Raw genomic sequence first — 25,502 nt, 5'->3', positions numbered from 1 at the left:
ATCCCCTGGAAGGTCTGGCCCTTGCCTAGGGGCACTGTCTTGGAAAAGGGCAGTGGTCCAAGATTTTTCTCTTCCTCTTCTGGGCCAGTTGGGAAATCTTTGCTTTTTAGTTGCAGAGCCCTCCCCTATAAAATTAATCTGGATGATAGGAAGTTGAACAGGAAGCCCAGTGCCTGTGGAAAGTTTATTATATAACTGTAACTTGAGTGCTTAGCCATACACACACAAATGTGCATGCATGTGTGTGCTCAGCTGAATTAAATTAGTCACTAAAATCGTGTTTTCTCTCTCAGAATTAAATAATAATTATGTTGATTGAATGCACACGGCGTATGAAGTGACCTGGTAAGTATAAATAAGCTAGTGGGATTTCTGGAGTTTGTTTTGGTTGAGTCCCAAAGCAAAGAGGAGCCATGTGGATTAGAGACTTTCATAAAATAAATTCCGTGAGGCAAGTCAATGAACTGTCAGCTCAGTCTCATTAACTTTAGGGAGACCCCAGATGAGGCCTTATTTCTGAAATATCTGGTTGCAGGAAAAGTAAAAACCTGCAAATGTCTCCTTAATGTCTCTTGTTGCCACTAAATTGCTGCCCACTTAATTCTAACCCTGGGCCTCTGCGGAAGGAACTGAATGACCCTGGGCTTGGGGATACATTTTGTTTCTGGGCTCCTGAGTTTCTCTTGTAAGTACCCTCCTGCCTATCTTCCAGACTGCAAGAGTCCTCTCTGTGTTTCTCTCAGTTGTCTGTACTAACAGCCTTGACATTTTAGACCTGTCCCCAGTGATTGGAAAGTGCTGACTCATCAGTTCCAGGATTTTTCTAAAATGTGTCTTCAGTGGCCTGTGTGGGGAGAGAGGGAAAGACAGAGCAGAAACACCTTTCCTGTGACCAGGGCTTTAAGCTTAGTGTATTCAGGACTCCAGTGCACATTACTTATCTGACCTCACACAGCACTGTGCAGAGTGGTGGTGGTGTCCTTTCACATATGTGATACATGGGGCTCAGAGAGGCAGAGGGGCTTGCTCGGGGTCATAGAGCAGAGCCAGAACTGGACCAGCTCTTCTGTTTCCCACCTCCGTGCTCTTTGCCTGATACCCAGTCCTTCTCAATGGAACTAGGTAGTAGCCATACAAGGAGCTCTTAATGTGAGCGTGCTTCTGGCCCAGTGGAAACAGCAAGAAAATATTAGACACATTTCTTGCGCTTGAGTCACATAGAGCTTAGTTGTCGCTTTTTTTTTAACTTTTATTTTAGGTTCAGGGGTACATGTGCAGGTTTGTTTTACAGGTAAGTTGCATGTCACGGAGGTTTGGTGTAAGGATTATTTCATCACTCAAATAATAAGCATAGTACCCAGTAAGCAGTTTTCAATCTTCTCACTTCTTACACCCTCCACTCTCATGTAGGCCCCAGTATCTGTTGCTCCCTTCTTTGTGTCCATATATACTCAGTGTAGCTCCCACTTATAAGTGAGAAGATGTGGTACTTGGTTTATATAAGTCCTACTATATACTGTTTTTTATGTTGACCAGTCCAAATAATTGCTTTTCTTCTGATAATTTGTGTTGATATGTTTCACTATAATCTAATAATTTTAACTAAATGTTGTTAATTTAATATTTCTGACTTGAGCATTATTACTCTAGAACACTAGTCAAGTGTTTTTTAGTAAAAAAAAAAGAACTACCATACCATTTAGACTCATTAAATGCGTTTGCATTTGCATTTTTTGTTAGTAAAAATTCCACAGTTTGCTTGCTTCTTTTCTGTATGGCCAGTAAAAGGGGTGTGAGGCTAGCCTGTAAAATAGCAGAACAATTTATAATTCATGAAATTACATATTTCTCAGCTGAACTGAATACCTTATATAATATCCTATTAACTTAAAAACATAAAGTAGAAAGTAAATCAAGTAAATCAATAGCAGGCCCTTCTTTCTCCTTTTTCTGTGCTTTCCCATGCACTGCACCTTCCCTTGTAAATATTCAGCCTCTGCATCACTACATTAATTCTGGTTATCTCCAAAAATCATTATATTGTAATGATTTTATGGTTTCCCATCTAAACCAAGAGCTTCATGAGGGCAAGGACTGTATCTTTTATCTCTATATCCTTAAACCCTAAGACATAGTAGTAAATACTTTGTTTTTGACTAAATGAGTAATCTATAATATTACCTCTAGAGCAGTGTTTCTTAAACTATATTCCAAAGAATAATTACCTTACCAGAAGCACTGTACCCCAACAGATTTCACCATTATCTATGTTCAAGAAATATTATAAAACTGTGAACTAAATGTCCATTATTCAATAAATGACTTGAACTTTGCCTAATACTTATTTGACAATATATTTTTGTGGCAGAGATTAACATATGACAAATTAGAATTTCAGGGAGACAGTTTTGAAAGCTTCCCAAGAAAAATGGAGGTTTCCTGTAGATGATACAAACTCTCTTGATTCTATTCTATCAATAATCCCAAGATCCCAGATGCCAATGTCAGGCACTCCTGCTCTAAATGGGTCACTAAGGAAGTGGCTCTAAATCGAAAGAGACTGGCTTCAAATGAACTTTGAGTGCTTATTATTAAACGGTCCATGAGGTTTCTCCTATTACAAGACAATACAATTTTTTCTCGGCTATTAGAAATTCAGTATAAAAGTTTATTCTCAATTATAATGATAATCCTAGGATCCTAATGCATATCTACTTCTTTAAATGCAATAATCCATTTTTATTCTGGTTGCTATTGTAATTGCTACTTAATTTTTGGAAAAATATCAAAAATATGAATAAAATGGCTTATTCATGAAAGTTCTAACTCATCTATGTGGATTAGCATAACAGAAGCCCCTAAATCACTTGAATTTTAAGGGACAATTCTAAGAAGAAGGATATAATATTTTCTGCAATATGCATAACCTATTCAAATACAACCATGATTAATCTAAAAAGGCTTAAAGGCATTCTAATAAAAGATTATTATTTATGGTTTATATACAGAAAAATCATTGTTTAAAAAGTCTTCTAAATTCTAGAAGTCAACCCCAGTATTAATGAATTAATGTAAAATATAAACTATATATTATAAACAGCTATCAACTGTCTTGAATACCTTGAAACCTTTACCAAAATATACTATGAGAGAGGAATTGATAACTGAAATATTTACAGAGGCAAAAGAGGTAAGTTCAGTAAGTGATGTAACTAGGTGGGCACAGTGGCAAACTGGAAACATGCTTTGTGTAAAGCTAGAACGTCGTCTTAGCATACCAAACAGTCATATGTGCTCAAGAGACACCAGATTCAGTCCTTTAAGAGGAAATCCAGATTTCTGCACGTCTCCTAAATTTTACATGTTGACTCAATTTACACAGGCAAATTTTGCTTTCCTGTAGTTTTACACTAATTGGAAAGAAAAAAAAACTTGGGTAGGAAAGAATATTTGAAAAAGTTTTACCTTTAACAAATTCAAATATTTATCATAAATGCACAGAAAAGCCATACTCTCTAATAGTTCTTTTAAAAAATTAATATTTAAGGTTAAATCTTAGATAATTAAGTTCTTTAAAATTATTTTCACTCAAGGAATGTTTGTGTTTCCAAATATAAAAGCTTTACATATGTTAACATTAAAACAAATGGATTTCAAATATTTTGAAAATAACATTGGTTAATGTCTACCTTGTTTTGCACCTCGATGACTGCACCATAGGACAGCAGTGTTGCCACCATTAACAAATTCTCACTATAAATGGCATAATGGAGAGCCGTGTTGCCATACACATCTACATAATTTAGATCAGCACCAGCATCTATGAGAATATTTGCACAAGCCTCCCTCTCGCATTGTAGAGCCTGTCAGTATTAAAGCAAGAAGTACATTATAAATTATAGGAAATCAAAATAAGTATTCCACAGGTTTCACAAACTAGTTGTATTTCAACTAAATTCATTTTTATTCTATGTATTTAAACCAAATCCATCTCCCGCTGAAAAAACTGGCTACTATTTACCTTCATCAGAGGTGTCCTCCCTTCGCCATCAAGGACATTAAGCTGGCACTTTCTGTCTACCAGAAATGTTACTACTTCTGCATGGCCATTGACACAGGCCCAGTGTAGAGCAGTCCTACGAGAGTGAGAGGACTTTTAGGCAAAGTATAGCCCACTGTCTCAAAACATACAACGATTTAGGTAATTGTAAACATTAAATACCATGCTCTTTCTCTGCCTTCAAAACAAATATTTAATATTCTCCTGAAGAAAGTACAACATTCGTTCTCTTATTACTCACCACATTAATGAAAGAGTGGCCTGTTTGAATACAAAGAGCTTGGCCTTTGGATTCAGTTCAACTTGAGCTTGAATATTACTTTAAGGTCTTTCACTTTCTAGCTGTCACTTAAACTTTCTGCACCTCAATTTTCTCATCAATAAAATGGAGATGAATACAGCAGTTATCTCACAGGACATCACTGTGATGCCTCATTGAGAATCTATGCAAAGTATTTTGGAGAGTTCCTAGTACATGTAACAGCTAAGTAATTGTTAGATATTATAATTATTACTACTACTTAATAAAGAAAACATTTTAAGTAAAATGGTGCAATTATGCCTACTTCGTGGTGTGTTTTAAAGGTTAGAGATAACACAGTATTTTAATGATTCTAAGATGCTCAATTGCTCATATTTTAACATCTCTGACATTGAAATGCCATTTATAATTCATTATTTATTACAACTATATTTGGCAGAAATTTAAACAATCTTTAATTGGTGCATAAAATAAAGAGGCATCACACAATTCACAGTGTCTTCCAAGAAGTGGAATATGGTATATACAACAGGATGATGGCAGTCCTAGTCACAGGATTAACACTGAAAGAAATTTTAGCTTTTTAGAGTACTACACAATACGAGAGTTGAAATAAAAACAACAAATTGTTAAAACAAACTACTTCTTCAAGATTTTAAAAACTTCAAGCCAAAGAAAACTTTGGATTCAAATAAATAGGTATGGCTCATTTTATTCCATATTTAGATTTACAGAATGTATGGAAATTCATATTTAGATTTATAGAATGCATGTAAATTAGGTATTTTTGATGATTAATATTACTATTTAGAGCTGTTATAAATTTCCAAAATCCTGGTTGGTAGTTATCTTTTACTCGTTTCTCACTTCAGAAGTGTTTTTGTTTGAAAGATGAGAGGAAAAGCTTAATTGAGATTCAGTCCTAATACTCCAATTTTAAATCTCTCACTTTGCTCAGGCTGAGCAGGTAAACATGAAATTTTTAAGGATGAAAAGGTCTTGAGAGTTAATAGAATGTATCTTCTACATAATAGGCATCCAGCTTACATGTGATAAATGGATTAAAAGAATGGATAAATACAGTTGGGAAGTACAATATCTTAAAAAACTGCTATAAATAAAGCACTTATATTTGTCATTTTATTTTTCTAATAATAAAACTACACTAAAATGATTAATCTATAGTTATTGACATATATGTAATAAGCCTATATGTAATAAAAATGTGTTTAATAAAATGTCTATGTAAATCAATAAGCAGAGATAAAAAGATTCTCTTCTGAAGATGCTAAAAGTTCACAGAATATACAAATGCACAAAAAAATAAAATATAGAAAGTGAGAAATTATTTTCATCTGTGCAAAATACATATTGCTGCTCTTCCCAAAAATTATTTCATTAATAATAAACTTTTACTAATAGCATCGTACATGCTCAATGCAGAAATCAAAGATAATAAAAAGGAAAAACATTTTATATTAAAACAAGTATCCTCAAATAGCAAATTTTATCATATTTTGGACATAATTTCAGATAACACAAGACCATAGTCTGTATGTATAATCAAACTGAATTTTACCCTCACTTGGTACACCAAAATACATTTTCAAATGTCAACATACTTCTGTATATGTTTCTACCTTGAGTGGTCACATATTATCCCATGCTGTAAACTCACTGAAATGTATTTATAAAAGCCATTAAATGGATTCTTTTTAATACATTGATATTTTAAGCAGTGCTCAGAAAAGAAATTGTGTGTCTGTTGCATTATTTTCTAAAAATATTTTAGTATAATAGAATGGATCACTAATGGGCATATACAATTTTTTAAATATGGTACTTACCATCAAATTGTTTATTTGAAAACTCATCTGCAACTTACACTTTAAGGAGTACTATAAATATCACTGCTTTTTATCCTCACAAACTTTGTGGATAGAAAACAGTATTTGATTCCTCTTTTAACTTAAATGCCTTCTCTAACCAGGAACACTAATATTGTTTCCTGTGTGCATAGGTTACTTGCAGATCTTAAAAAAGGACTTTGCCCAGTTTTAAATTAGAGGCCAAGTACTTTTTTAGATCTGCAATTTAGATCTCTAACTTAAATTGCCCAATTTTAAATTAGAGGGTTTTCTGTTGATTTGAGTGAATTCTCTATAAAAGGAAGATTTTTAATTCTGATATGTATACACACACACACATACATGAGTAGTAAATATTTTACAAGTATGCTGCCTTTTATTTTTTCTCATATGCAGGGCGATTTAATTTTTGTTCTACTAAATTACTCTTCAGAATGCTTGCTTCTGAGCTTCTTAGAAAGGTTTTGTCAACATAAAAATGTATCTGTGTAAATAGGCATTTATGTTTTTTCTGGTATTTTTATCTTTTTGTATATTAAAAATTTTTAATCTATATTCCATCAGGAACTTATTTTGTGCCATAAAAATCTAGTTTTCTCCAAAAAGCAGGCATTTCACTTATGAAACTAATTCTTTTCTTAATAATTCATATTCCTAAAAGAATTATGAAACTAATTCTTTTCCACAAGGATAATGATCCTTGTGATCATTATCAAGTTCTAAATTCTTACATATGTTTGGGTGTTTCTGGATTTTCTATTTTGTTGTATTCATTTACCTGTCTTTTCAGCTGTTCGCAAACAATCTGTGATTTTTTTTTTTTTTTTTTTTTTTGAGACAGAGTCTCACTCTGTCACCTAGGCTGGATTGCAATGGTGGGATCTCGGCTCACTGCAACCTCCACCTACCAGGTTGAAGCAATTCTCCCACCTCAGCCTCCCAAGTAGCTGGGATTACAGGCACCCGACATCAGGCCCAGCTAATTTTTGTATTTTTGTAGAGACGGTGTTTCACCATATTGGCCAGGCTGGTCTTGAACTCCTGACCTCAGATGATCCACCCTCCTCGGCCGCCCAAAGTGCTGGGATTACAGGCGTGAGCCACCGCTCCTGGCCCATTTTGTGCAAATTAATAGCGCATTTTGATATCTAGGAGGGCAAGACTTTTCTACTCCATTACAAAATATTTAAAATGTCATCACAACAGTAAAAGCCTGTGTAATTTAAAAAATGTTAAAACGTTAATAGCTTTATATGGTTTATGTAAAACTGGTAAGTCGCATCTTGAGAAAAATGAGTCTTCTTAAATTCAAGAACATAAACCATCTTCCCACCTCGAAGTTTCCTTCTAAGGTCCCTCAGCAAAGAATATATTTACATGGACATTCATTGATATCAAAATGGACATTGGACTTTATCCAAAGAATTTTTAACCAAGAAGGTCATATATTATGGGAATTATTTCATTATGCACCATTTCATAGTGTATCTAACATTATCTTTTAAAACCTGTACATTAAAAGTAAAACCCTGTATGTACTTAATTTTGTGAGTTTAATCACTTTAAAATTTTCTACACAGTGCTTTGCGAGGGGAAATGGAAGTGAAGGAGAAAGCAGCTAAAGCTTGGGGTTGATTTTAAGGTGGCCTGGGCCCTCTGCCCTGCAGGGCATCCCCATCCCAGGCCTGGGGGCCTGACCGGGAAGAAGGCCAAGACCTCGAGGCCCAGGACGGCCGCCCCATCGCCCGCCACTCCTCCACCTGCTCCCCTCGTCCCCAGGACCCCCAGCCACCACTCTGAACGGGCGATCCTCCCACAGCCGCCTCCTCCTCCTGCAGCCCCGGCTCAGTCAGGGCCTGGTACCTCTTCTTCATATCTCTTTTGTTCAGGTTGACGGGCTTCTTCCCTACTGTCATCTTCTCCAGCTTCCGGACTTGGCCCCGGGAGGCAGCTGTATGGATCTTCTCTAGATCCCCGAAGTAGATGGTCCCGTAGTCCTTCTCAGTGTAGACCCGTTCGCTGAAGGGGTTCGGGGGCTCCGGGCCCCGCACGCCCTTGCCAGCGGCAGCTAAGAGCCTCTTCATGGCTGCAGCCCCCTGCTAGAGAGAGCCCGCGCCTCCCGCTCGCCCTTCCCCAGCCCCTACCCCTCGCCCTCGCTTCCCGCTTACCCTTCCCCAGCACCCGCCCCCGGCTCGCACCCGCCCCAACACCAGCAGAAATTTCTGTATCGCCAAGCTGTTGAACACTCCGGCCTCTGTCGGGAGAAATTCTGAGCAGAGCCGTTAGCTGCTCTAACGTTAGAGCGTTACAGCAGCAGCTCACGCGCAGCTCAGCAGGCTGAGGAGACACGCGCCCTGGCCGCGCTCCACCGGGCACCGCGTGCAGGTGGCACCGGCCGCTGAGGCGCTGCCGGGCTGGCGGGCCTCCCTGGAGCGGAACGTGTGGGGCGCCCTGCAACACGGCCTGCTTGACATAGCGGCCCCTGGCCCCTCCCCGACCCGCGATCCAGGAGCTGGACCCTGGTACTGGGCACCGTGCAGCCTCCAGGGCGGCGCTGAGCGTCGATTCCCGCCCTCCTGCAGCTGGGGACCGACCCCCTCACTTAGGCGCCCTGGAAGCTTCTGGCCCAAGTATCCGCCCTGCTGCTGGCACTGACAGGGTCCGGGTTGGAGCCCCCGCTGCCGCGTGCCAGGTTCAGGTGGGAGCTGCACCTGAGTCCACGGTGGAGGCTGCAGGGCTGGGCCCAGACCGCTGAGGGTCGCCGAGTGCACCGCCCTTCCACCCTGGGCTCTGCTCTTCCTTGGCCCGCGCTGGCAGCGCAGGCTCGCGACCTCTGGGCCCTGTATAGCTGCCAGGATGAGGCTTTGCGGCAGGTTCTCGCCCTCACACAGCTGAGGTCCCACCGCCTGATTTAGGCGCAGTGGCGGCGTCCGACCCTGGGGTTCGCCGCTGCTGGTGGCACGGACAGGTTCTGGGGTTGCCACCGTTGCTGCCACTACAGCCATGAACCACCGTGCCAGGATGTAATCTTTTTTTCTTGAGACGGAGTTTGGCTCTTGACGCCCAGGCTACAGTGCAATGGTGCGATCTCGGCTCACTGCAACAACCTCCGCCTCCCAGGTTCAAGCGATTCTCCTGCCTCAGCCTCTTGAGTAGCCGGGATTACAGGTATGTGCCACCATGCTGGCTAATTTTTTTTTTTTTTTTTTTTTTTTTTTTTTTTTTTTAAGTAGAGACGGGGTTTCTCCATGTTGGTCAGGCTGGTCTCGGCAACTCCCGACCTCAGGTGATTCGCCTGCCTCGGCCTCTGAAAATGCTGGGATTTCAGGCGTGAGCCACCGCGCCTGGCCGGTTACTTTGTAGGTTACTTTGTACTTTAAGTAACATGGACGCAGGCCGGTCGCGGTGACTCTGGCCTGTAATCCCAGCATTTTAGGAGGCCGAGTCCGGTGGATCACCTGAGATCGAGGTGGAGACCTGCCTGGCCAACATGGAGTGAAACCCCGTCTCTACCACACATACAAAAATTAGCATGTTGCCTGGTGCCGTGGCTCAAGCCTGTAATCCCAGCACTTTGGGAGGCCGAGGCGGGCGGATCACGAGGTCAGGAGATCGAGACCATCCTGGCTAACATGGTGAAACCCCGTCTCTACTAAAAATACAAAAAATTAGCCGGGCGTGGTGGCGGGCGCCTGTAGTCCCAGCTACTCGGGAGGCTGAGGCAGGAGAATGGCGTGAACCTGGGAGGTGGAGCTTGCAGTGAGCTGAGATTGCGCCACTGCACTCCAGCCTGGGCGACAGAGCCAGACTCCGTCTCAAAAAAAAAAAAGAACAAAATGAGTTAAATTATTGGAAAATTATTTCAAATCAAATTACATATAGCAACGTGTTAAGATCTACTCACTGTAAAGAGCTCTTTTACTCATCTGACAAGCATTTAGTGTAAGTGTTCTATTCACTAGGCAATAGGAACTAGAGGCTGGAAAAACAACGGTGAAGAAAATGCCCATGCCATTAAGAAATTTGTGTGTATATATATATATGTATGTATGTATTTATTAGAACAAATTAAGACATTATTGAACAATGGTGCAAATAGCAATTAACAATAACAAAAGGCTAAAATATAAAATTATTAAAATAATAACCCAACAATTTTTAAATTGGGAGTCAATATAAAAAGATATTGAAGAGATCCAAATGTCAAAATGTGTGTGTGTTGGGGGGGATAGAGTTACAGGGTAATAAATGTTTATAGCTTTTTGTTTCTCTCCTTTTTGTTCTTTGCAATCAAACTTAAGTTTTTCTCAGTTTAAAACCACTTGTTACAATGATATTCTTTAGCCTCATGGTAACCAGAAAACAAAATTCAGTAACAGACACCCTAAAAATAATAGACACCTAAAAAGCAAAGAATTAAATCACACTCCCAGAGAAAATTATCTCACTATAAATACAGACAGGAAGAAAGGGAAGGAGGGAGGAAAGGAAAGGAAGAAAGAAGGAAGGAGAGCGAGAACAGAAAGAGGAAGAAATGAAGAGAGAAATAACAAAAGGAAAAAGAGAGTAGCAAAACGACCAGAAAACAAGTAAAAGTGGCACTAGTATGTTTTTACTTGTTAGTAATAACCTTGAATATAAATGAATTAAATTCTCCAATTAAGACAGAGTGGCTGAATGGATTTAAAGACAAGATCCAACTATATACTGCCTACAAGAAACTCAGTTCACCTATAAAGACATACATAGACTGAAAATGAAGGGATGGTAAAAGATATCCCATACAAATGGAAACAAAAAAGCAAGAGTAGCTATACTTATATTAGATAAAATACAAAGATAATTATATAATGCGAAAGAAATCAATACAGCAGTATCACAATTATAAGTGCAAATGCAACCAACACTCAAGCACCTAAACACAGAAGCAAATATTAACAGACCTTAAAGGACAGATGGATTGCAATAATAGAGTACCCCAACACTCAACTATAATTAACACCCCACTATCATCAATGAACAGATCATCCAGACAACAAAAAATCATCAGTTAAACTGTAATCTCTACTGAATGGACCTAACATTTACACAGCCTTCCACTCTGCAACTGCACAAGGCACATTCTAGTGAGTAGCACATGGATTATTCTCCAGGACAGACTATGTGTTAGGCCAAATAACAAGTCGCAGCCCATTTTTAAAAACTGAATTCATATCAAGCATCTTTTGTGATCACAGTGGAATAGTACGAGAAATCAGTAACAGGAGGAACTTTAAAAACGTACAAACATATGGAAATTAAAATACATGTTCATGAACAATGAATAAAGAAATAAAAAAGAAATTAAAAATGTATTGAAATAAAAAGAGAAACACAACATAACAAAACCTGTGGGATGCAGCAAAAGCAGTTGTAAGAGGAAAAGTGCATAGCTATAAATGCCTACATCAGAAAAGTAAAAAGATCTCAAATAGCCAACCCGACAGTACACCTCAAGTAATGAGAAAAACAAAAAAATCAAATGTTAAAATTAGTAGAAAGAATATCAGAAAGATTAGAACAGAAATTTTACAAATAGAAACAAAAAATATGAAATACAAAAAAATACAAAGAGTCAATGGAACAAAGAGCTGGGGGGGGGTTGAAAAAAAGATCAAAATTGACAAGCTTTAACTAGACTAAGGGAAAGAGAAAGAAAGCCGAAATAAAATCATAGATAAGGCTAGGCATGGTGGCTCATACCTGGCATCCTAGCACTTTGGGAGGCCGAGGCTGTTTGAATCACTTGAGGTCAGGAGTTTGAAACGAGCCTGGCCAACATGGTGAACTCTCTCTACTAAAAACACAAAAAGTTACCTGGGTGTGGTGGGAGGTACCTGTAATCCAGCTGCTGAGGAGGCTGAGGGAAGAGAATGGCTTGAACCCGGGAGGTGGAGGTTGCAGTGAGTCAAGATCATGCCACTACACTCCAACCTGGATGACAGAGGGAGACTCTCTATGACATGCTTAAACTTTCTGACTTGTCCTATCTTTCCCTATTTCCTAAATAATTAGTCATTCTACTTTAGGACAAGAATTTGCCATACCAGATCCTCTCTCATGTAACATTTCTTCATAACATTTCTAACCATAAACACATCTTCATATCCACAATTTTCTTTGTATCTCTCCTCCCTACTAATTTCTTATGCCCACCCAAATCAAACAAGATCAGGTAATGCAAGGCAAAACAATAGAGCCTTAGATTTTGAGAGGGACCTGTCTGCTTACAGTTCTTGGGATTCCATGAGGAAAAGAGAGGTTTCTCCTAAAAGGGGGTCTGTGGCACCTTCTGTTTTTCCCATGGAGTCTCAGGCTGTCAGAAATTATCTCAGGTCCTCTCATGTGGGCATCGAGAGTGGCAACAAGACAGACTAGGAAAGTAATTCAGACAACTAAGAAGAAAAAGAAAAACTTAGTACTACTTTCATTGTAAAGACAGATAAACTGAGGCACCATGCAGTTTAAAATTTTATGTTCACATAGTGTTAGACTCCACAGCTCTCTCTTTTAACCATCCTGTAATTCTGCTAACTCTATGTCCGTCACTGATTCACTTGTATGGTAGCTCGTGGGCCCCTTAGAGCTTGGAACCTGGGTTTCATTTCCTGCTCTACAGCTATATAATTTAACAATTTTCCTCTGGATTTGTTGGATTCTAACGCTATATATCCCAAATTTTATTAATATTGCTGAATATTAACGGAGGCTGTGATATCTTTAGTCTGTAGAAATATTAAAAAACCTACGAAGGACTATATGAGGTTAAATAGTATTAATATTTCTATATGCTTTAAAACATTGAGGCAATATATTGAGAAACACACCTAAGAAACAGCAACCAATCCATTCTGGACCAAAATTTAGACACTATATCTTCAATATAAGCTATCTAGTGGCATTTTTACATATCCTTACACATATCAACAGTATTTTACATGCTCATAACCTTAAAAATAAAAAGTGTCAAAATTATAGACCTTATGCATTTCTGTGGGCTTGAAAAATGATGCAATATAGATTGTTTCTTTAAAGTAGTCAATAAAATGCGTAAACTTCTAGAGTACTCACTAAAAAAAAGATTTCATACCAAAGGTAATAATACCAGAAATAAAAAAGGGCTCAACACTGCAGGTTCTTGAAGGCAAAAGTTAATAAAGACTTTGTTTTGGTTGCGAATCTTGGCCTTAAAACATTATACACATGATCCTCCCTTCCTTTTCCTGTTGCAAAGATGTGATGAACCAGATTTGCTCATGCAGATGACAATACTCTTGAAAATGGTGGCAGAGAAATAAAATGAAAAGAATACAGTTCACTTAATGATCTCATAAATTGGAACTAATTACGCCCCTGACTCTTGCATAGCTCCAGACTATGTGAGAGAGATGAAATGGCTGTTTGCTAGCAACATTTTATTTGACACTTCATTTTTGATTCCTTGAATAACTACTTACAACACATTAACAGGATCATGAAAGCATAGCTATTCAAGTAACCAAATAATTATGCAATCAATGTTTTTCCTCATCTCTAAAGCATAGTAATTGACTGATTATTTTAAGAACACAACTCGGTGACAAGTAGTTTATGTTTAACTCAGTTTTGGTTTGTTGTTTGTTAAGACCATTGCTTAGGATAATGAAAACAAGAGGAGAAGAAACAAGAATATAAACAAGAAATAGAAGCAGCAGCATAAGAAAATGAAGAGGAACAAGAAGATGATGATTAGAAGAAGAAAAAACAGACTGAAAGAAAGGAAGAACAGGTGTGAGAATTAGAAACCCTATTATGATACCTTATTTCCCCTCCTGATTTATGAAATTTGAAAAAATTTCAAGACTTTTCACAACAAAACCAAGCTAAAAGATACATCAATAGTCACCCCCTAAATTTTGTTAAGAATAAGACAATGTTGCCACTCACACCTGGCCCAGGCACCAGCAGGAGGAAGGCACCTCCAGATTCTGCAAAAGGAGGAGGAGGACTCCTCCTTGCCCTGGCTGGGCCTCCACTGCTGCCACCTCGGCCCGCGGTACAGCACCCACAGCTGCCTCCCCACTTTAGGCCAGGCTGGGCCCGGTGGGCTCCACAGCATTCCCACTCCCACTTCTCGGATCCCAGGCTTGCTGCTGCTGCCACCACTAACGCCAACACCAACATGACCACCGCTGCTGTTGCCCTCAATGCACGGGCCCACCCTACAAGCCTCCTACCACCTGGCCCCCGCAGACACTCTCCTACCACTCCACCACTCCGGTCAAGCTGCAGTCTCTGTCTCTGCCACCAACTGCAGCGAGGGGAGCCACAGAACCATGCCATCTGCGGGCTCCAGCCTCCAGCGTGCAACAGATGACTCCTCCAGCTCCTGGCTCGAAGCATCTGGGTGGTAAAAGCCAGATGTGCCTAGAACAGGATGCAAGGAGTGGTAGTGTTAGAGGCTCACCTTGTCATGCTGGCCACTGGGTGGCAGGGGCTGGTTTTGGCAAAGGCACAACTGGGACCTGGGGTGGGTGTGACTGCCTTTGCTGAAACCGGCCCCTGGCTAGGTCCAGCTGGCCAGGAACTGCTGGGCCCACCCTGGCTGCACTCCTTGGTGAGCAGGAGAAGCAGAAATTCAGACCCAGCCAGCTCTCTCCAACCAAGTGCCAGTTCCTGTTTCTGATGCTTCCACCCACAGGGCCCTGTTCCCCCGTGATGCCCGCTACTCCATGCCCAGGGGTCCCAGATTGTCTCTGCAACACAGTGAGAGGGTGCAGGCCCGGGAACCATGGCGGGTGTGGGGGCCTTACCATGCTCAGGATTCCCAAGGAAACATTGTGTGCCTGCCACGCTCCAGCACGAGCAAACAGAAGTTGCCCTCCAGAATCTAGAGTCTGGGAAGAGGAGGACGGCCCCTTCCTTGGAGGCCACAGCTATCGCTGCCACCTCCGTAGCCCATTGCCAGAAGCAGCAGTGCAGTGCAAACCCCAATAGTGCCCCCCCACTGGCATGCCACAGGGCATGTAAACCTGATTGTGCCCCCCAAACTGCCCCACTGCCTCCAGCAGTGCAGCCAGGGATAGTGCCCCCAACCAGCCCTTGCTGGGGGTAGTGACAGCCCAGATAGGGCCCCCAACCTGCCCCCCTGCCATGACCGTGCAAGAGCTGATAGCACCCCTAACCCTCCCCCCAGCTGGCAGTCAGCCCCCTGTAGCACACACAACCACCCTCACCACCAGGCAGTATAGCCCCCACCAACTCCGGCAACCCATGCCCCTGATACCCTTACCAGCAATGTGACCTTGATAGTGCTCCTATCCAGGGTAGTGCATCGCTGGATAGCTCACCTACCCTGCCACCTTTCTACCATGCTGGCCAAGCTGCAACCTCCGTCACCTCCACCAACCGCAGTGAGTCGAGCCTAGACGCCACAGGCTCAAGCCTCCAGCTCCGGGTACGTAGCTCCCACTTCCTGTTCTCTAAGCTGAGCTCCCAGCTTCGATTCTGATTGGATGAGAGCAAGTCTTAGGACAACCAATCACAGCATGAAAATAAAGTCCAATCAGAATAGGCCTAGAGGTTTTCTCTCATCCAATCAGAACATGTAGTCCAGGAACCTCATTTGCATAACCTCATCTATAAAGCATGCAGCAGGGGGCGTCAGACCATTCCAGACTCTTCTGTGGCTGCTTGCGCAGCTGCTCCGTGCTCGGCTTAAAGGACCAGGAGAAGGGGTAGTCACTTGCCACAGCTGGAGGCTGGAGCGTGTGGCATCACGGCTCGCCTCGCTGTGGTGGGTGCTGGCGACAGAGACGGCAGCTCGGCTGGAATGGTAGGAGGGGTTATATAGTTTTTGGGTAGATGGAGGGATAAAGAGGGTGGCTAGCAGCAAAGGGAAAAGAGGATGGCAAACGGGGGAAGGCATTGCAAAAAGACGGTGGGGAAAAGATGGTTGAAAAAAAGTTTTTGGGTATCTAGGGGGTAAAAAAGGGTGGCATGTAGGAGGAAAGAGAGGGTGGTGGGGGGGGAAACGGGGACAAGTAGGAAGGAGAGAAGGTTTACAAAAAGACGGTGGGGAGAAACACGGTGAGGAGAACAGAAAGACTGGGGAAAGAAAAGATGTGTAAAAAAGATTTTGGGTAGATGGAGGTGGAAAAGGGTGGCACGTGGGAGGAAGAAAGGGTGCAGAGAGGGAGGGGGAAGAGAGAGAAGGTGGTGAGCAGGAGGGAGAGAAGATTTTGTGAAAAGTCGGTGGGGACAAGATGGTGGGGAAATTTTTTTTTCAGTAGTTGGAGAAAAAAAGGGTGGTGATCAGGAGAAGAAAAAAGGGTGGCGAGTAGGAGGAAGGAGAAGGTTTTGCAAAAAGACGGTGGGAAGAAAAGACTAGGGAGAAAAAACTGGGAGAAGTTTTTGGGTAGATGGAGGAGAGAAAGGGTGGCAAGCGGGAGAGTGGAAGGACGATTGGGAAAAAGACGATGGAAAAATAGTTTTGGGGTAGATGGAGGGCGACAGGAAGGTGGCATGTAAGAGGAGGGGCAGGAATGAGGAAAAGAGGGTGGTGAGCAGGAGGCTTTGCGAAGAGATGGTGAGGGGGGGAAGACAGGAAGAAAGTTCTTGGGTAGATGGAGGGGGAAAAGAGGGTGGTGAGCAGGAGAGGGGAAAAGAGGGTGGCAAGTGGGAGAAGGGAAAAGAGGCTGGCGAGTGGGAGGGAGACAAGGTTTTGTGAAAAGATGGTGGGTAGAAAAGACAGATGGTGGGGAAAGAAAAGACAGACGGTGGGTGAAATGTGGGTAGATGCAGCGGGAAAAGAGGGTGGCAAATGGAAGGAGAAAAGAGGGTGGCGAGAGGGAGGAGGGAAAGAGTTGGGGAAAAGACGATGGGGAAAATAGTTTTGGGGTGGATGGAGGGCAAAAGGAGGATGGTAAGGATAGAGGAAAGAAGAGGGCGAGTGGGAACGGGGATGGCTTAGTGAAAAGACGGTAGGGAAATTTGGGGGGGTAGATGGAGGAAGAAAGAGGGTGGTGAGCAGGAGTGGGGAGAAGGCTTTGTGAAAAGACAGTGGGGAGACGTTTTTGCGTAGATGGAGAAGGGAAAGAGGGTGGCAAGGAGGAGGGGGGAAAGACGATGGGAAAAACAGTTTTTGGGTGGATGGAGGTTGGAAAAGCGGGTGGCGAGCAGCAGGAATGGCGAGAAGGCTTTGGGAAAATATGAGGGAAAAGTTGGGTAGATGGAGGAACAAAAGGGGAATGAGAGCAGAAGGGAGAAAAAGAGGGTGTCCAGTGAGGGGGGAAAAGTTTTTGGGTAGATGGAAGGCGAAAAGGGTGGTGAGCAGGAGAGCAGAGAAGGCTTTGCGAAATGACGGGGAAAAATAGTGGGAAAATGTTTTGGGGTACATGGAGGAAGAAAAAGGGTGGCGAGAGGGAGAGGGCCAAAGGTGGTTGAGAAAAGAAGGTGGGGGACAAAATTTTGGGGTAGATCTTTTTCTGAGTTTTAAATCAGATTATTTGTATTTTTGCTTTGAGTAGTTTGAGTTCTTTATATATTTAGTGTTGTATTAACCCTTTGCCTGATGCATAGTTTGCAAATACTTTCTTCCATTCTCTGGATTGTTTCTTCATTCTATTGATTGCTTTCTCTACTTTGCAGAAGCGTTTAAGTTTAATGCAATTGCATTTTGTCTATTTTTGCTTTTTGTTGCTTGTGTTTTTGATGTGTATTTGAAAATCCCTTGTCCTAACCAATTTCACGAGGCATTTTGCTGTGTTTTCTTCTCTAGTAGTTTCATAGTTTCATGTCCTACATTTAAGTCTTTATTTTCAGTAGATGGTAAGATAACAGCCTAGATGTATTGTGGGTGTTGGGTTTTCCTAGCACAGTTTATTGAAGAGATTGTCCTTCCCGAATGTGTGTTTTTGGTGCCTTTGTTAAAAGAGTTGACTCTAAAAGCTTGAATTTATTTTTGAGTTTTCTATTCTGTTTCATTTGTCTATGTCTGTCAGTCATTGGTCTGTGTATCTCTGTCTCTCTCTCTCTGTCTGTCCCCTACCTATTTTTTTCCTTTGGCCACTACCGTGCTGTTTTGGTTACTAGATTTGTGGTATATTTTGAAATCAGGTAGTGTGATGCCTCCAGCTTTTTTCTTTTTATTCAAGATTCTTTTGTCTATCTGAGGTATTTTGCATTTCCATGTGAATTTTAGGATTTTTTTTTTTTTTTTTTTTTTTTTTTTTGAGTCGGAGTCTCGTTCTGTCTCCCAGGCTGGAGTGCACTGGCGCGATCTCGGCTCACTGAAAGCACTGCTTCCTGAGTTCAGGCGATTCTCCTGCCTCAGCCTCCTGAGTAAGCTGGGATTACAGGCGTGCGCCACCATGCCCAGCTAATTTTTGTATATGTGGTAGAGACGGGGTTGCACCATGTTGTTCAGGCTGGTCTCAAATTCCTGACCTCGTGATCCAGGCGCTTTGGCCTCCCAAAGTGCTGGGATTACAAGCATGAGCCACCATGCTCGGCCGTTTTTTTTTTTTTTTTTTTCCTGTATCTATGAAGAATCTCTTTCCTAATTTAACATGGATTCTATTGATTCTTTAGATCACATAGGGTGATACAGATATTTTAACGATATTCTAGTGCTTGGACATGGGATATCTTTACATTTACTTGTGTCTGCTTTAATATCTTGCATCTGTGTTTTATAGTTTTAATTGTGGGATCTTTCGCCTTTTTGTTAAGCTTATCTCTAGGTATCTTTTTTGGGGGGGCATTGGGTAACTACTGCAATGAAATAGCTTTCTTGATTTCTTTCTTAGGTGTTTCACTATTGGTACATGGCTGTGCTACTCATTTTTATATATTGTTATTGTATCTTGCAACTTTATGAAATGTGTTTATTATTTCTAGTAGGTTTTTTGTGGAATCTTTAGGGTTCTGCATATGTATATGATTATGTCACCTGCAAACAGAGACAATTTGACTTCCTTTTATTTCCAATTTGGATGCTTTTTATTGCATTCTCCTATCTAATTCCTCTAGCTAGGACTTCTAGTACTGTGATGAATAAAAGTGGTAAAAGTAGCCACACTTGTTCCAGATCTTAGAACAAGAGCTTTTAACTTTTCCCCATTGATTATGATGTTAGCTGTGGATTTGTCATATATGAACTTTATTGTGCTGAGATTAGTTCTACTGTTGAGGCCCTCTCATGCATTTTTCAGTTCATCAGTTGCATTTTTCAGCTTTGAGGTTTCTGTCACCTTTTTAAATTACTTCTCTTTGTTAAATTTCTTTGATAAGTTTCTGAATTACTTCTCTATATTTGCATTTCATTGAGTATCCTCCAAACAGCCATTTTTACTTCCCTGTCTGGAGAGTCTCACATCTTTCTGTGTGTGTGTGTGTGTGTGTGTGTGTGTGTGAGATGGAGTCTTATTCCATCACCCAGCCTGGAGTACAGTGGCACAATCTTGGCTCACTGCAACCTCTGCCTCCCACGTTCAAGAAATTATCCTGTCTCAGCCTCTCAAATAGCTGGGACTACAGGCACCTGCCACCACACCCAGCTAATTTTTGTATTTTTAGTAAAGACGGGGTTTCACCTTGTTGGTCAGGCTGGTTTCGAACTCCTGACCTCAGGTAATCCACCCACCTCAGCCTCCCAAAGTTCTGGGATTACAGGTGTGAGCCACCACACCCAGCCGAGTCTCACATCTTTAGCTCTGGTCACTGGTGGCTTATTTATTGTTGGGTGAGGTTATATTTCCTTGAATGTTCTTAATGCTTTTGAGCATATGTTCATGCCTGGGAGTTGAATAAGTGTGTATTTATAGCAGTTTTTGCAGTCTGTTCTTGTATGTGCTTGTTGTCCTTCTTCAGTCTTCCAGAAATTCCAAGAAATTCAAGACTGTTGAGTTCCCCAAGTCTATGGTCACTGCAGCTGTTAAAGCACCAGAGGGCACCTTAAGCTCAGGTTCACCGTGACTTTTGCAGACTGAGGTCCCTGGTGGCCGTGACACACTTGGAGAAGATAAGGGAGGGGTTCCCTGGGTTCCCAGCAAAGTTCTTCATTCACGTCCATCTTCTTCCCCTTGCAAGGAATCTGGGCACCAAGCTTTGTGGATCTCGGAGAAGTGTGATTTGGGCACTCTCATGGCCACTGCATCTGGCGCAACACACCTGAAGCCCACAGCCTCCCAGACCAGAGCAGCACTGGGGTTTATCTGAGTCCTGTGGCCACTATATTGCCTGACTGCTGCTGACTTATTTAGGTTTCTAAGCCGGGTTAGTCTGCTGGTGATGAAGCTGGCCAGGGTTTGGGTCCATCCCATCAGGGTGGCAGAATCCCTTCTCCCTGCAGGGGGGTCTGTAGGTGTCTGGGAGCTCCTGCCTGGGATCAGGGCCACAGTGTTCTGCCTGACGCTGTGTCCACAGTGGTAGGGCTGACACCGGGTTCTCCTCTTTCTTGCATAGAGAAGGAATTCTCTCTGCACTGTACTGCCTGGAGTTGGGATTGGGGTAACACAGGCAGCCCTGTGGCCACTGCAGCCGATGTCACATAGGAAGCCCACAGCCTCCAAGACCAGCAGATCGTTGGTTGTTGGAGCTCACCCAAGGACCAAAGTGACTCTGGCCTGCCTGCCACTGGAATTTATTTGGGGCCTGAGGCCACTTGAATCAGCTGGTGGTGAAGCAAGTGAGGACTCAGGTTTGTCCCACAAGGGTAGTGGATTCCCTTTTAGACCAGGTCATGTCTAAATGCTCTATCTATGGGCACTGGCCTGGAACCAAAGGCCATGGGGTTCTGCCCAGTGCTGTCCTTTACTGTAGCAGAGCTGGCACTGGGCTCCAAGGGAAAGTCCCACGGACCCTTCCTTGTCCCTCCTGCAAGAGGTGGACACATTCTCTGCACTGCACTGCCTGGGGTTGAGGGAGGGGCAGTGCAGTCACTGCAAGACGGTCTTTTCACCCTCTTTAATGTGTGTTCTCTTGTTTTTAAGCTAAAACCAGGTTCTGTGATCTGTCACCTGCTTTCTTTAGCTCTTGTGAAGGTATTATCTTGCTTGGATTGTTGGACGGTGGTTCAATGTAATATTCTTACGGAGACGCAGTCACTGAGATTCTATCCTCCATCTCGCTCCACCTCTTCTCATTTATTTAGTTCTTCTTCAGTTTATTTCAACAATATTTTGGAGGTTTCGGAGTATTTGTTTTGAACTGCTCTTGTTAATTTCTAAATTTATTACTTGTTTTGCTGCTATTATAAATGGGATTGTTTCTTTAATATCATTTTAAGGCAGTTCATTGACAATATATGGAAATAAAATTAATTTTTAACATTGCATTTATATCTGGAAACCATGCCAAATTTATTATTTTGAATACTGTTTTACTGAATTTCTTAGAATTACATATATATGAGATCATGCCATCTGTAAATATAAATAATTTTATTTTTTTTTTCAATCAGGATGTTTGTTTTCAATTTTCTATTCTTTAGTAAATACACCTCGCTAGAATCCACAGTATAATGTTGAGTAGAATTTGCAAGAGTGGACATTCTTGTAACTAACCCTGCCAGGAAAGGATTCACCCTTTCATTGCAGAGTGTAATGATAGCTGTGGGTTTCATAGATAACTACCACTAGTTTCAGGAAGTTATCTTACTGTCCATAACTGGAGTGTTTTCATGATGAAAATGTGTAATATTTTCTCAAATGCTTTCTGTCTGTTGAGATGCTCATATATTTTGGTCTTTTATTCTATTAATATTGTGTTTGCATTCATTGATTTTTCAAATATTAAATCAATGGTGCATTCCTGGGGTCAATCACATTTGCACACAGTGCATAATCTATTTTATATGTTGGTGGATTCAGCTTGGCAGTATTTTGTTGAAGATTTTTGATTTTATAAAACAAAGATACTGGTCTATATTGTTTTGTGATTCAGTTTTGGTGTCAGAGTAATCCTGTTTGTAAAATGAATTGGGAAGTATTCTCTCCCCTTTTATTTTCTGCAAGGGTTGGTGAACAATTGATATTAATTTCTCAGAGTGTTTGATTCACCTGGGAAGCTAGCTGAGATGAGATTTTTATTGTTAGGTTTTAAAATTAGAATCCAATGTTTTAACCTTCCATAGATCTACTTATATTTTTAATTTCTCCTTTAAACTATTTTAGTTTCTGTCATTCTAGGACTTCATTCTATCTAGGCTATCTTACTTTATCGGCATAAGATTTTTCATTGCATTCTCTTTTAATCATATTTGTTTTGTAATACTGCCAGTGATGTGTTCTCTTTTATTGCCGATTTTAGTAATTTGAGTCTCTTCTCTTTTTTTCTTGCTTAGCCTTAGTAAACATTTGCCAATTCTTTTATCTTTCCAAACATTTAATTTTGGTTTATTGATTTTCTCTGTTTCGTATTCCCTATCTTTCTGTTATCCTATTTTCCCCCATCTTTATTTTATTTATTTATTTATTTATTTATTGAGATGGAGTCTGGCTCTGTCACCAGGCTGGAGTGCAGTGGCGTGATCTTGGCTCACTGCGACTTCCCACTCCCTGGTTCAAGTGATTCTCCTGCCTCAGTCTCCCTAGTAGCTGGGATTACAGGCACACGCCACCAGGCCCAGATAATTTTTGTATTTTCAGAAGAGACAGGCTTTCACCGTTTTGGCGAGGATGGTCTCAAACTCCCAATCTCAAGCAGTCCGCCCGCCTCGACCTCCCAAAGTGGTGGGATTACAGGCATGAGCCACCTTGCCTGGCCGGCTTAACTCTAAGGAAATGTTTATCTTTAGGAACATTGTATTTGGTTAATTAAAATTTTAGATTCTGGAGCATCAACTTCTCTTACATGAAAATAAAAGCATGAATTGGGATATAATGGGTTCCCCAGTTTTTTGTGGGGGGAACAAAACAACTATCCATGTACATACAGTTTTTGGTTCCCCAGATCATTGAGCCAACTTGGCCAAAATAAGTAACCCCTCATTCCTTATCTTAAGAAGGTGGTCTTGCCTTGCTTGGAGACGTTAAAATGAATTCACTGGATGTAATTAACTTTTAAGAATATCAGTTTACTTCATGTCCCATTTTCAACTAGTTACTGTACCTGGAATAATAGAATCAAATTGTGTCATGCACAGGTAAATAAGTAAATTCTGTCATTTAATATCTAAATTATGTATATATATTTACATACCTATATTTTACTTGTAATTCGATGAAGATAAGCCTTTGTATGTATGTTCTGTGTAAAATATGCTGTTTGTATTCTCATGATTACAAAGAATAGATTGAGTAATGGAATGTATTTGAATTTTACATGTATCTTTCATTTAGTAGCAGAAATAAAATCTTAGCACTTGATTTAGTAAATTCCTCCATTTAAAATAAGATGTTACTTTAGCAGAAACAAAATTTATCTTAATGGGATAATAATTCACTTGTTTACCTCTGATGAGCATCAGCTAGTATTTAATCCATTGTGAAATTACACAGCATCAAAATAAAATATAATACAGTTAAAATACAAAAATTATCTTATTGATTAATTTAGACATGAGAAGTTAGATTATAAAATCAAGGTATTTTTGGTGTTTGTTTTGTTTTTAGGATATTAGCATATACTACCAAACGTGAACCATAGTAAAAGCTCTTCAGTAACACTTACTATTCCGTTTTCAAATAACCCGAGTTTATGTGTCAGGTCGAAAAGCTTTTAGATGAGTGGTTTATGTTTCTGTATGTATCCAAATATTTGTATATCATGTAGACAGCCCAAGAAAATATGCATGTATGTCAGCTATTGCATAGAATACATATGCAATATGTATTCTTAAAAGAAAGAAGAGAGTGAGATACATTCACTTAATGTTCCAAATAGGTCTCTAGTATCTCAAATGTACTATTCACCCATTACTTTCAAACATTATATCAGGGCCAGGCACCGTGGCTCATGCCTGCAATCTGAGCACTTTGGGAAATTGACGTGGGTGGATCACTTGAGGCCAGGAGTTCCAGGCCATCCTGGCCAACATGGCAAACACCTGTCTTGACTAAAAAAAAAAAAAAAGAAAAAAAAACTAGGCATGGTGGCATGCCCCTGTAATACCAGTTACTTGGGATGTTGAGGCACCAGAATCATTTGAACCTGGGAGACAGGGTTTGCAGTGAGCTGAGATCATGCTACTGACTCCAGCCTGGGCAACAGAGCAAGACTGTCTCAAAAAAACAAAACCAAAAACATTATATCATGGTATGTGATTAATCTGAATTCAAAACATTTTAACATGAACTAAATGAAAATTATACAAAATTTTGCTTGTTTTATTGCATTCTCCTATCTAATTCCTCTAGCATCTATTCAATTCTATTTGTTTTGAATTTACCAACAATTCAAATCTTGCTGAGAATATTTGCACTGTAAATATTTTTGTGATTATTGGTTATATTCAAATTCACTCTCATTTTCAAAGCAACGTGTATAAAATTATTAAAATTGTACATAGCTTAAAATAATATGTTGAATATAATTGTCATGGGATACATTTATATATAATAATTAAAAGCACATTACAATGCTTGTACCTGATCTTAATATTACTTAACCTTAGAAATATAGAATAAATGATAGGAATAACATGGCAGACAAAAGACTGTGTGAAAAGCCACATATTGTATATCTCTATTGTGTTTATTAAACTTTTTTTCTCACTGCACTTACAAGTAAATTTGTCATGGACCATGGTAATTTTTATTGTAATCTTACTGTAGGTACATTCTGTTAGCAGGTTAAATGAAATACATGATCAAAGTCAAAAATACATGCAAGGAAAATATAGAAAATTTAAGTTATAAAAAGCTACTGTTGGTCACCAGTGGCCGGCAGGCTGGCAGCCCTAACACAGGCAGGGCTGCAAGTGCAGTCACCCAGGTCTGCAGGAGCAGCAGGCCGAGGCCAGCGGAGATGACCCCGATGAGCCCACTTCAGTTCGGGGCTGAGTGTGGGCGCATGGTTCCCGGCAGCGTGTGACCCAGTCCTGGCCCTCCGCCGCCCTCTGTATGTGTAAGTGTCCGTGGGCCCTAAGGCCGCAAAGAGGCCTTCTGCCTGGGGCAGTATCAAGGCTGCAGAGTTTTCCTCCAAAGCCACACCTCGACTGGAAGGGGCGAGTTCGAGGACTTTGTGGGTGGTAGCCATGGGCAAATGCAGAGCTGCTGCTGTCGCTTTGCAGTGCCTGTAGGACTTAGAGGGCCTGGAGGCTCGGTTCCCTGAACAGCACCCAGATCACCCT

The 25,502-nt window shown here is 41.0% G+C and overlaps 2 protein-coding genes and 1 long non-coding RNA gene across 4 annotated transcripts in view; 1 reads left to right on the top strand and 2 right to left on the bottom strand.

Moving 5' to 3' along the window:
- Positions 1-1,234: 1,234 nt before the first annotated feature.
- Positions 1,235-8,367, bottom strand: LOC115933399 (ankyrin repeat domain-containing protein 30B-like). Of its 2 annotated transcripts, none has more exons than XM_031007317.3 (4): positions 8,054-8,367; positions 4,022-4,136; positions 3,690-3,863; positions 1,235-1,803 (listed from the first exon to the last, which is right to left on the bottom strand). In XM_031007317.3, exons 1-4 carry the CDS (start codon positions 8,272-8,274, stop codon positions 1,642-1,644), a joined length of 672 nt encoding a protein of 223 aa, XP_030863177.3. In that variant the 5' UTR covers positions 8,275-8,367; the 3' UTR covers positions 1,235-1,641. The 2 variants fall into 2 exon arrangements, with proteins under 2 accessions (XP_030863177.3, XP_030863178.2); XM_031007318.3 differs by lacking the exon at positions 1,235-1,803 and adding an exon at positions 3,057-3,410.
- A 4,991-nt stretch (positions 8,368-13,358) lies between these two features.
- LOC129526449 (uncharacterized) lies at positions 13,359-15,580 on the bottom strand. The gene is made up of 3 exons (XR_008671128.2): positions 15,501-15,580; positions 14,474-14,635; positions 13,359-13,502 (listed from the first exon to the last, which is right to left on the bottom strand). It is a non-coding gene; the product is annotated as an uncharacterized lncRNA (long non-coding RNA).
- Positions 15,581-15,878: 298 nt separating this feature from the next.
- LOC101137900 (ankyrin repeat domain-containing protein 18A) overlaps positions 15,879-25,502 on the top strand; it is an 81,425-nt gene continuing 71,801 nt past the window's right edge. The window contains 1 exon segment of the mRNA XM_063697295.1: positions 15,879-16,043. The gene's annotated coding sequence lies outside the window, so the exon portion shown is untranslated.

The sequence above is a fragment of the Gorilla gorilla genome, chromosome 14, assembly GCF_029281585.2.
Source record: "Gorilla gorilla gorilla isolate KB3781 chromosome 14, NHGRI_mGorGor1-v2.1_pri, whole genome shotgun sequence".
Lineage (NCBI taxonomy): Eukaryota > Metazoa > Chordata > Mammalia > Primates > Hominidae > Gorilla > Gorilla gorilla.
This window is presented reverse-complemented; position numbering and strand designations above follow the sequence as displayed.